This window comes from Antechinus flavipes, chromosome 2, assembly GCF_016432865.1.
Source record: "Antechinus flavipes isolate AdamAnt ecotype Samford, QLD, Australia chromosome 2, AdamAnt_v2, whole genome shotgun sequence".
Lineage (NCBI taxonomy): Eukaryota > Metazoa > Chordata > Mammalia > Dasyuromorphia > Dasyuridae > Antechinus > Antechinus flavipes.
The window spans coordinates 513,436,878-513,449,401 of record NC_067399.1 but is presented as its reverse complement, the minus strand read 5'-3'; the positions used below and the strand labels follow the sequence as shown (position 1 = coordinate 513,449,401).

The window sequence follows — 12,524 nt, the reverse complement described above, 5'->3', positions numbered from 1 at the left end:
TGGGGTGTGTGTGTGTGTGTGTGTGTGTGTGTGTGTGTGTGTGTGTGTGTGTGTGTTTCTCCCTAGAGACCTCTAGGAACTTTATAGATAGCATCTCATTAATCTTCACAATATCCCTATGAGGCAGGAAGAAGACAAGCAGCTACCATTGTTTTCACTGCATAAATTGGGAAAAATGAGGCCAAGAAAAGATTAACCAGGGTGATGATGACAGATGCTGCAGCTTGGCACAAAGAACATCATTTAAAAGTTAGAAAACTTGGGTCCTGCTGTGTGACTTTGATAAAGTCCCTTCACCCTTATATATCAATTTTTCTATCTATGAGATAAAGAGATCCCTCCCTTAATTCATTCTGATACCTTCTGGGACAATCAGAGAAAAGATTAAGAGATACAGAATCACTTTTGTTCCCTAATAACAAAGACTAGAAATTACATTGGAATGTCATTAGATGGTTTTCTCATCTGTAAAATTGGGATAATACTAGCACCTACCTTACAGGATTGATGGGAGGCTCAATTGAGATAACATATATAAAATACTTTGTAAACTTAAAAAATTATATACATGCTGTTACTATTATTATCATTATTATTACTACTAAATTTAATAAGAATAAATGTAAAAAAAATCTCACAAGAAACACAAATAATATTTGCTAATGCATTATATATGAACACATATTCCTAAAACAACATTAAATGTCATTATTGAGGAAACAACATAGAATAAATTAAGTCAATAAAATTGAGTCACAAAATTGATAATCTGATTCCTGTTCTTTTAAAACTTTACCTTCATTACTTACTGGATCTTATTGTTACTCTGGTTCCTTTTCCAAAAATCAGCTTATTTGCCCCACTGTTGACACAGTGATCTGTGGCCCAACAAAAACCTCCAAGAATGTATGACTTGAATAGACTTTTATAATTAGTAAGTTGCTATATTTCAAGAGGGGTGATTTTTAAGTTAACAGAAGCCTCAAGTTCTAAGAATTTTTTTAGTCCTTGTGTTCCACTTTGATTTGTTTAACTACAAAATAATCCCACAATTCCATCCACAAAGTCCATCAGGAATGTAGACTCTACTTTTCTTAGAGCCCTATCTCAGGGACAGAGATAGAGTGTGTGTGTGTGTGTGTGTGTGTGTGTGTGTGTAGGAAAGACAAGAAAGACTATAGGAGACTATGGGGGTAGGAAGTATACTGGACAGAGAAAGAATAGTCTTCTTAGAGACCTAGGATTTAAAGAGGACACGGAGAGGGATTCTCAGTAAACAAAGGATTGCTTTAAAATTTGAAATCTTTCTAGGAAATCAAAAGGTCGAGGCTCTGCGTTACCATGTAAGAGATTAGTCTCTCATGTCATTTTTACCAATCTGAAAATTTGGATTGAAATCTACTTTTTTTGGCAATAGGGCCAATGTAGAAGTAAGTTTTCTATTGAACAAATTGAGATTGATAATAACAACAATCATCATCATCATAATAGCTGGCCTTCAGTTGTTAACTAATTAATGCTAATGGCAATAATGCTCACAAAATGCTTTGATATACATAATCTTATTTGATCTAATGACTCTGCTCTTTTTTCTGTTTCTTGACAAGATGCTTTATATCTCCTGATTCTAAGCTTTTTTCCTGGCTGTCCCCCATGCCTAAAATGTTTTCCCTTCTCAGCTTTGCCTCCTGGCTTCCCTGGCTTTCTTAAAGTCTCACCTGATTCTCTTTACTGATAGTGTCTTTCTTTTGTTGATTATTTCCAATTTATCTTGTACTTATCTTTGTACGTGGTTGTTTGCAAGTTGTTCCCCCATTAGATTGTCTACTCCTTAAGACCAGAAACTAGGTTTACTTTTTTTTTTCTTTTTTAAAATATCATTCTTTGTATCTCCAGTATATAGCACAGTGTCTGACACATAGCAGATACTTAGTAAATGCCAGTTGACTGATCCTTACAAAGATTGTACGGCAGATGCTCTAGGGATAATTATTCCTATTTTTAAAAGATGGGTGATATGAGGCTCAGAGAGATTAAATCATTTGCCCCAAGCCACACAGTAAATTTCAGAAGCAGGATCCTAATTTGGTTCCTCTTGATTCCAAGTCCAGAACTCAAAATAATTCCTTTAACTTTGCACTGCTGAATCATTAGGAAGTTTTCTCCTTGTATCCCAGAGCTGCCTCCCTATAGTTTCCATTAATTGCTCTTGATTCTATCCTCTAGGGTCAAGCAGAATGGAATAAATGTTCTGTTCTAGCAGGTTTCCAGTTTTCTCCCCCATTACCATCTTCCCTCCCAGGGCAGAATGAAGCCACCTCTGTATGCTTCTTAACCTTAGACCATTCTTATTGACTTCTCATGCACATCACTTTGTCCACTCTCCTATTTTCTCTTTAACTACTCCACCAAATGGGGTGGGATGGGTTTCCTGGGGGAGGAATTCTATAGATTACCACAGTTACCTGTTTCTATATTTCATTCTCTACCCCTCCTTTCTCCTCACCTAGAGTTGAATTGATTTATTGTTTCTGGACTAGCACGTTACTCACCTGGATGTACTATCAACTGTGTTCCTCTTCCAAAGAACAGCCTCCCCATGAATGTCTCTCTATCGACACAGTGCTTGACCTCATTACATAAACTTTCTTTCTTATCTCTCTAGCTTTGCAATACTGGGTTGAAAATTTAGCCTTTCTCTTTTTTGAATGTTATTCTTACCCCTTGAGCCTCCACAGGAGTCTAAGTAGGGTATTTACCAACAGCTAAATTTAATCAAGTGGTCATTGATAACAATTCATCTCTTTCTCCTCTGTCCCTGCCTTGTTCTCGGACTGAACATCAGGTTTTTCTCCTATCAGAAAGCTCCTTTTGAATGATTTTGGATTGAAGCTAGTTTGATGTAAATTGTCCCCTTGACCTTATTTCTTAGTACAAAAGGCCATTCCATTTATTTGGATTTAGTTTTTTGTTCCTTTTCTAAAGTTGAGCTTTTGAAAGCCTGATGCATCAGTCATTCAATAGGTATATCCTTTGCAAAATTCTCTTTTTTCCTTTCTTTCCCTATCTTTATCTCCATTTATTCATTCCAATTCTCTCTTCTCTGACAATCTCCTTTCACTTTTCCTATTCTACTGCACTGTTAAATTATTTACCACCATCTTTTTGCATAAACACCCCATCAAGCAGGCTTTAGTTTGACAAATCCAATTTTTTTGATGATCAAAATAGAAAACAGACAATCAGGCAGAAAAACTACTTTCGTGCCCATCTCTTCTATCCTTTAGACTTGAATCATCAAAATCATTGCATTTTGAGTGGTCCTTATAGGTCTTTTAGTTTAACCTCCCATAAAGAACAGAAATCTCATCTGTGGTCTCTCTGACAGTCCATCCAACTTCTGCTTGAATACCCCCAGTAATTGGGAGCTGTCTCACAAGTCAGCCTATTTCATTGTTAGATAGCTCTGATTGTAAGAAAGTATCTTTTATTTTGGACTAAAATCTGTTTGCTTACAACTTTTACCCACTGGACCTAGCTTTGCCTCCAGGAGCAATATTTTCTATTTGTGTTGTCTTGGGCAATTAATTTAACTTCTCAGAACCTCCCTTTCCTTATCTGTAAAATGAAGGGATTGGATGACAATGACCTCTAGGATCTTTTTCAATGGAAAGAAGTCTATGGCTCTATGATTCATGTCTCCCCCTAGTCTAAGTGTGAAGGCTTGGTATAATGTCAGATACCAAATGGCCTTTAAAGTTCAATTTTTATCTAATAAAGAACATTTATGCCCTCAACAAACACATCACTCTGAAGGTAAAGCTGGGCAGGAAAACAATTAGGAGATGAGGGAAGGGGCAAAGGGAGGCAGAGAAAGATGACTATGGCCCTGAAGGAAAAAAAAAGTCAGCATGAAAAATTTCTGAAATTTAGTTATTGGTCATTTTTCATTCACTTGGTGAACTCAGCCCTCAGTAGTTTCAAACATAAATCCCCCTCTCAGTTGAAAATGATTTTGGCTTCTCTTTTAACATTCACTAGGTCTTATTGTCACTTTGATTCCGGCTCCAAAGGATAAGCTTGTAGTCCTAGAAGCCACAGTGTTGTACTTGCTGTACAAACTCAATGAAGGATAAAAGACATATTTAGTCCCCTCTGTCCCTTTCACATACAGGGCTAGGTGCCTAGTCTTGAAGATTTCCCTCCCTGAAATGCCAGGGAGTCTTTCGATGCTTGAATCAAGTCCAGAGCCTTCTATTCTTATCTGAAGCAAGTACAGACAGGGATTTGGGAATGCACCTTTGCATGGAGCCCCTATGTAACCTAGATAAAGTTTCTACAAGCTGTCGTATAAGCGACTGGTTATTCTGCTTGAGACACACTGGTGACATGACAGCATGGATCTGAAACTATTAGAGAGAGACTCCTATCTAAATGAATGCAGGGAGGGTGGAAGAATATGATTCAACCAGTTAGTGACTTTTTCTTCTAATACTTACTTGGGTTTACATGGAGTTTGGTCCCAGACCCAAAGAAAACTCTAGAGTTTTGTACACACCATGTTTACCACCACTACAAAAACCTTATGAAGCTTCCTCTGTGAGAGCGTGAATTTGCCCTCTCCTAGAACTGCTGCTAAGACTTCCCAGGTCCAGACTAACCTGGTCCTACCAGCTCTTTGAAATTCCCCTGCAAAATCTGAGAACCAAAGTGAGGAATGAACTGAGAAGACACATTCATTATCACCGACAAGAAAGATAAGGGCAACTGATTTTCTTCAGTGGTTCTATTGATTTCTTTCCCTTTATTTGCTGCTTGGATTAATTCTCTTTTCTGTGCTGCATGTACTGAGTATTTGAAATGAGATACTGCATGCAAACTCATTTATGCTTTCCCCCCTTAATTGCAGATGAAAACACTTGTTGGATACACTTGTGCTGGTCTGTGAGGGTTAAGAAAGATCCTCCTTATCTCTAGGCTATCTATAAATTCTTCAGGTCCCCACTGGATCCATATTGTATCTTAACAGCTGAATTGTGAACACTGTCAATCAGTTCCATGAATTACATCCTAATATACATTAAATGTTGTCTTTTAACCTACCTTTGCAACGCAAGAACACAACTACATATTATTTTCTGTGGCACTTGTATCACGTAAGTCCATTTACTATATCTCTGACCCTGGCTGCTGATCTCAGAACAAAAGGCAGTTTATGACTGTCTCTGATTCTCTGTTTGCATATTCCTTCCATGGTGTCAAGAATAATTTGCAAGTCTAGATGAAACATTATTTATGGACAAAATAATTTGCTGACAATTTCAAGAGAAAAGAAGCAACTTCACTGCTGGCTATTACACCACTGGGATTTAAAGGGCTCTCTACTGATGAACAAAGTTATGAAAAATAAAATAAGAGGTGACTTCAGCCTAAGCAAACTAAGCACAAGTTTCCCTGAAGTTTTGGAGGACCAGGGACTTGGTCTCATTGGCAGAAATTATGAACTATGTGTTGTGGGAATACTTAGTTTGAATGGGACCAGAAAGATATAGAAACTAGGCCCAGTTAAAATGCATCACATGGACACCCTTCTTGTTTAAAACACTCTAGAGAATCAAGAATCACCACATCTGGTCATTAAGGCTGATTTTAAGTTCTTTCTTTACAAAACCACCTTGTTTCATTTGGTGTAATTCCTTTGGAAACAGCACACAAAGCAGAGAATTTTCTCTAGGGCACTGGCATAGTTATACAACAATTTTCAGTTCAGGAACGTTTAATCTCCCCCTCTCCCTCACAAATCAACTCAAGGAGACCCTTTCACTGATATTCCTATGCATGTTCTCTTTGTTTTTGCTAAATCATTTTCTTCCCATTCTTAAATAGTTACTGACAATAAATGATACCTCCCCAGCACCCTTAAAATAGATATATTATACATTTGGAAACATGAATCCTATAGGGGATCCTTTTGAAATTATTTTTGGTTACAAAGGCCCACCAGATGCAAGAGTAATTGGAACATGGATCTAGAGGTAAATTTCTAACCCCAGACAGATCCTCTAACTATGATAATGACAGTAAGAAGCAACAGCAGCAGTAGCAGCAGCAGCAGCAACAACAACAAAACCCTCTAGATCATATAGGCTAGATTGACATAGCAAAGAGAGGAATGATGGATGGCAAGTGTCCCATGAAACTCAAATTTACAGAATAATCGCTTACCTCATACTTAAGACCTTATAGACTTGGTGTTAGAATCCCAATTGCTTGTGAGCATATATTTGTTTCCTACTTCCTATCACTTAAGATTGAATCCCCACAATAAGCCCATTTCATATCTCTGTGCTTATAGACAGCCAGACAGAATACTTGCTACCTGATTCAGATATTGAAAAGACATGGATGATGGTTTATTTAAATAGGATCCCAAGAGAGCCAGATGGGGAATTGTTTTCAAATGTCATTGGTATCACTTACACAGTTGGACAATCAGCTTAGTTCCCAGCCCCCAAATCAGGATCTGGGATACATCACCAAGAGATTTAGTGATATCAGTGATTTAGAAAGCCTTCAATCTTTCGGGCTAGGTCTCCATGACTCACAGTGATGTATAGAGTTGCCAACTCTCTAGCTAATTTGATAAATGAAAGCCCATTGGACTGTTTTGGTGTTGAAAACAGTTGTTGGTTCATCAAATCTTTGTTGGATGATTTCCAGTTCCCTTTAGGTTCCAGTTCCCTAATACCAAGGTGGCTTGGCTACTGAATTTTAAAATGTTTGGGGAAATTAATTTATGATGGTCCTCAACATGAGTGAACATTAAGTATGATAAAAAGAAAGCGCCCAATTGGGAACAGCATGGGGATGGACATCATAACATTCTGTGATCTGGGAGGCTACATGGGAATCCTTCATGGGTGGGATTTATTGTTTAGGAGGGACAGACATACCACCTGCAGATGTTTTGACATTTAGGTCAGAAAGAATGAATGATGAGATTCTCTCAGGAATTGTGCTTGAAGCCTCAGGGATTCAAAAGCTCCCTCTGTGCCCATGAATATGCTTTTATTTCTTTCACATGTAGCCTGGTCTCCTGGATGTTATTTATTTGCAGTGTACTATATTTGCTTCAGTCAGAGCCTGTGTCCCTGGTCAAAGAGAGATGATGACTTAAGAGAATTTGTTAGTGCTTCAAAACCCTATCCACTCCTATCACAACTAAATATTTGGCTTAGCCCTCAACAAGAAAACCTATTCTACCCATTGAGAAGCCTTTATGAGACCCATTTGTCTCCCAACAAATAATTTGGGAGAGATAGCCACAGAGTTCTCTGAAACACTTTTTATATGATGTGTAAGATGTCAGATCTTAACCAAGAGGTACTCCAACCTCACTGAATAAAGTTTGTAACTCACTCATCAAAACAAATATCCTCAAGCTACAGGGTGTAATTTTGTAGAGATCAGTACTGGCATTGCTTTATCTAGGGATAAGTTTGTCTACTTACTGGGAATCACAGATAACTTGGTTCCTCCTCCAAAGACTGAGCTTGCTGCATTAGAATTCACACCGTGCTACATGTCCTGTCAAAAACACATCCAAGCTGCCTGAATGCTTTTCTAATCTTCCACATGCAAAACCCGCAATTGCTCTCCCCCACACCACAGAGTGACTCAGGGCTGCACTCTTTTTCTGTGGATTGATTTCTCCTTTATCCAGGGAATAAGGAATTAGACACAGAGGGATTGACAGGGAAGAAAAAAGACTCCTGCTTGGGCACAGATATTACCTCAGGGTCAAATAGCTCCTAACCTAACTTGACATTTCAGCTGAGTGGCTCCAGATAATACCACTGCCCATGTGAACAGTTTTCTTACTATCAGATCCTCACAATCTTGGCTCAAAGTACTTGCTATTTTGAGATTAAAATCCAAGGACAGGTAACTTACCTGAAAGGATTCGAGGTCGGGTTCCCATCCCAAACAGAAACTTCCCCAGCTTTTACATTGTGCCAAAATCCTCCCTTAAATGGCTTCTCCAGAGAAGACATTTGCTAAATGAAGACAAACTGTTCAGGAGAAACAATCTTGCTGCAAAATGAGGTAACTAGAAGAGATGAAGCCTAAAAAGGTTCTCTCCCTCTGGCCCTCTCCTCTCCTCTTCCCCTGCATCCTAATTTCTCTTCTTCTGAGATTCCAGGGATGATATGAACAAAGCAACGCAGTCCACCGACATTAGGGCCAGTGAAACCTTTTAAGTTTATGAAGCCCATCACATCTCCAGGATGATGAAAACCCACTACTATCTAATAGCTTTTCAATTCCCAGTTCTAGGTCTAAAGATCTTTAGTAATTTATACTCATATGGCAACTGATTTATTGCTGTATTTCCATTTAAAAAGGAGTTTCAGGACCTCTAGGTTCTGTCTCAGATTTTAACTCCCTTCACTTTTCTGGCTAGATTTTCCCATCTACAAGATGGAGCTAATTGTATGGGAATCTCGATCATTTGCTAGATTTATATAATTTGATTATCTGGCAAATCTAAGCTGGTTTGGGTGCTGAAATGCCAGAGAGACTTTGCTCTAAAATGTTTTTTTTGTAATATGTATAAGACAATTCCATAGCAAAGACCCTGAGGATGAATTTAGAGAAGTTACTTTTTCCTCCCTCTCTGATAGTGCTTTTTAAAGGATACCTGAGATGGGAGGCAAGGATTAGTGGTGGGGTCTAGTTGCCTGTTCAGAGCTCCTTCCAGTCTGAGGAGTCTCTGATTCTCTGGGATCTGAGGAAGTGAGGGTGGATCCTGAAAGATACTAATACTGTATATGCCTGGGATCATTATTATTCAGTGCACAATTCAAATTATATGCAACTTACTTGGTTTGACGAGCAGCTTTGTTCCTTTCCCAAAGGTAAAGAAGTCTTGATTTCTCACACAGTGATTATCCTTACATCAAAAACCTATCCAACTCCAGTTCATACAAACCTATTTTACCCTCATAGAGTCACCTTCCTTAGGGGAATCTATATTTTTCCTCATGTTATTCATATGAATCAGTGAACTTCCTTCCTATACAAATATCTCTCCAAAATGCATCTTCCTTTGCCTCCGGTTCTTGATTCATCTCACATTCCTGATTTCTGTGCTCCTTTTTCTTTTACTGGTATTTCCCTCTCTCTCCCCTCCCCTGTGTTACAAAACCCAAGCTAGCAGAGGGTCCTTTCAAACCACTTTCATTCCAGGCTTTTGTTAGCAATCTAGGTAATGACACAAGTCCCTGTTCTTTTCTAGGATTTAACTCTACTTACTGGGTGTCACTGACAATATGGTTACAGGTCTGAAAATCAGCCTCCATTTACTGCCACTCACACAGTTCTTATAAAAACATCCCAGAGCTGCCTTTCCTCAAGGCAAAACTCAGAATTAGTAGTTTGGGCTCGAGGAGGAAAACTCAACCTGTCACTTCTTGGACATAGAACTGGAAACAAGTTGGGGACTGAACAAAATAATAGTAATGATAAAACCCTGCAAAACTAAATGGAGTAAACCTCTATGTATCAGGGGATTCAGTCCTTTATCCAATGTGCTAGCATTTTTTCAGAGAAAGAGATTTTTAGGCCTTGAAAAAGACTTACCAAAGGTAGGACTGCACTTCAGGCATCATTGACAGATGGGTGTCTGTCTTCCTAAAGTCTCTCGAGAAGGAATTTCTATAGACCCTCTGGTCAGCACTTTTTTCATATTTAAAAGTCACATCAGAAGGGCAACTCATTTAACTCCCTTCCTTTGGACTGATTCCAGGTCTTTTTTCTGAATTTCAACAAAGTTAGAGATCTGTGTCTTGACATTTTCTGATGAATAAAATAAGGAATAGATGTGTGTGCATATATATACGTGTGTATATATGCACATATATACATATATACTTAAAAACAACTTTAAAAACTTCATATTTCATGATTCCTCCCAAGTTCTCCCCCTATCATTCTAAAGGCTTTACAAATAACAAAAGAAATAAAATATATGGTTCTATCAATGAAGATTAGATGCATCAAAGATACATCTTAATCTTTTGAGATATTTTTCAATTCTGGTCTTTCTATTAATAATCACTTTTTCCTCAGAAAGGCTGTTTTTTCCATTGAAAACCACATCCTTCTTTGTTTTTTCTTATATGATATTCAGAAATCCACTTACTTTTGGAAAGGGCTGAGAAAGCTAGGGAGAAGTATCTGTGTGGGTCAGGCTGTACAATGGGTATAAAGATTTGCCCAATACTGTCCTCATGGAATCATGACTTGGATTCCATTTTTAAAAGCAAATAAGAAGCTATAGTCAAAAAGCTGTAATCACAATAGTCTTTATAGAAATTTAGTGGCTTGTGATACCTGGATGATTCAATCTTCAAATCAGCCAGAATTATACCTCTCTTTACTTGGAATTCATTCCAAATGTCATGGAAAAATTTTCATATTTCAGATTGACACTAAGTATTTTTCTTCCTCTTCCTTTTCTTATCAACACTTTTCCTGATGTTTGACTCAATTTTTCTATAAAATTACAAGAGGAAAATTAATCAGTCAACATTTATCAAGTGCCTACTACGTGCCAGGCATTGTGCTAAGTACTGGGCTTATAACAAGAGGTAAATAATAGTACCTCTGCTCAAGGAGCTCAAGAGAACTTTTCTTTGTTGAAGAGTCTAAAGTTGTTCTAGGCTATTGAATTTCCTTTATGGAAAATTTGATTTCAGAATCAATTTAGATAATCCCTTTAGAGATGGATCCAATCTTTCCATTTTACACATGAGAAAACTGAGATCTACAAAAGTCAGATAACTTGCCTAATTAGATTTGCTACCTGCTATTTACAAGTAAATGGCAGAGTTGGGATGTGAACTCAGGGCCTTAGATCCCAGATTTCATTGTGATCTTTAGGTAAAGTAGACTTGAAATGCTGAAGTTTATATAATTAATGGTAGAAATTGGGTTCTTATCTAAATGTACAAAGTTAGTCCTTTTAAATCAAGGAATTAAATTACCAAAGAAGAAATTACAAATGGAAGTAAGAAAGCACTTCCTGATAGCTAGAATGCAATATGGAGAGAAGCTTGAGAGTTTCTTTCCTGGGACTACTTTTTCTGAACCAGAAAGACCCTTGTTTGGTTCAGCTGATTTAGTTGAAGCTCGGCTATATGAAGGGAAAGATGCAGGAAGATCCATCTCAAAGGATCGTTGTAAAGAAAGTGCTTTGTAAGCCTTATGGCATTATACAAATAGGAGACATTATTAGTAATAATGATGATAATATAACAAGACCTCTAGAGATCCTTTCTAGTCTGACAATTTGGTGATTTCCCTGGTCCTTTTTTATTCATGTCTTGCTTTGGAAGTTGTGTGTATAATCCCAAAGCCTCCCCAATATGAGAATGTGTGTGTGTGTGTGTGTGTGTGTGTGTGTGTGTGTGTGTGTGTGTCTGGCTTGTCACAAGAAAGAGAAGGGGAACCACACAGGATCGGCCTTTAGAGAGAACAGTAACAAAGAACTCAAGCAGATGCCCAGGATTAAAGTGTTTTCAGGCGAATGCTTTGATTGATTGCCCAGACCAGCCTAGCTAAGGAATACAACTTACTTGCTTTCACGGCGAGCTTTGTTCCAGCCCCAAAGGTTAACTTGTCCCCACCAGAACCACACAGTACTCAGTGCCATTGCAATAACCTTGATGAGTCCTTTGGGGAGACAGGTAGAGCTGGAGGTGGGGGTGCAGTGGGGAGGGATGGTGGGAAGGGGAAAAATAAGAGCCAGAATGACTGCTGATGGCCAAAGCAACCTCCTAGTAATTAGGTTAGGATGGGTAATGAATACTAATAACAACAATTTTCCAGCTTGATTATATTTGTCTCTGAAACAATAGGGCTTGGTGGAGGTTGAACCTTCCTGAAATCAGGTAAAGAAGTTACTGATCTGTTTGTGGCGCTTCATCATTATTACTGCCTGCTATTTTTATCTAATTTCTATCTATTTCTATCTAATTTCTGCCTGTCTGCCTACTCCCCTTCTCTTTCCCTCTTCCCCCCCACCATGGTGCATATATTTTCTTTGCTAGATTGCATAGATATTAAAAGTTCGACTACAATGCCCCCGGGGATACGTGCATTAATAACCTTGTTTTCCAACTGGTATCACGAACCACCCAACACAAACCAAGCAAAGAAAACACCACCTGTGTTTTGACAGCTTCTGCATGATGGAAGATGGGCTTCTTGGAAAGAATAATTAGCTGGAAAGAAGAACTTACTCGGTGTCACTGTGAGTTTGGTACCCTTCCCGAAAGTGAGTTTGTAACCTGCAGAGCTGTACCCACACTATTTCCTTGCTTTGCAAGAAGCTCGCAGGGGCACTGACAGCCAGGATGCCCATGCCCAAGTCAGGAGCAGAGGGAGAGAGCTCTCAGAGTCACAAATGCAGCAATAACTGGGTCATAGGCGAAATGTTGCTAATGGTGCAGTGGTGTGTG

General features: G+C 38.5%; 1 gene segment (V, D, J or C); it reads right to left on the bottom strand.

Annotated features, from left to right (window-relative positions):
* LOC127551023 (T cell receptor alpha chain constant-like) overlaps positions 1-7,996 on the bottom strand; it is a 38,039-nt gene extending 30,043 nt beyond the window's left edge. Inside the window, 1 exon segment of the C gene segment in view lies at positions 7,954-7,996. Within this exon segment, the coding sequence occupies positions 7,954-7,981 (28 nt within the window).
* Positions 7,997-12,524: the final 4,528 nt, after the last annotated feature.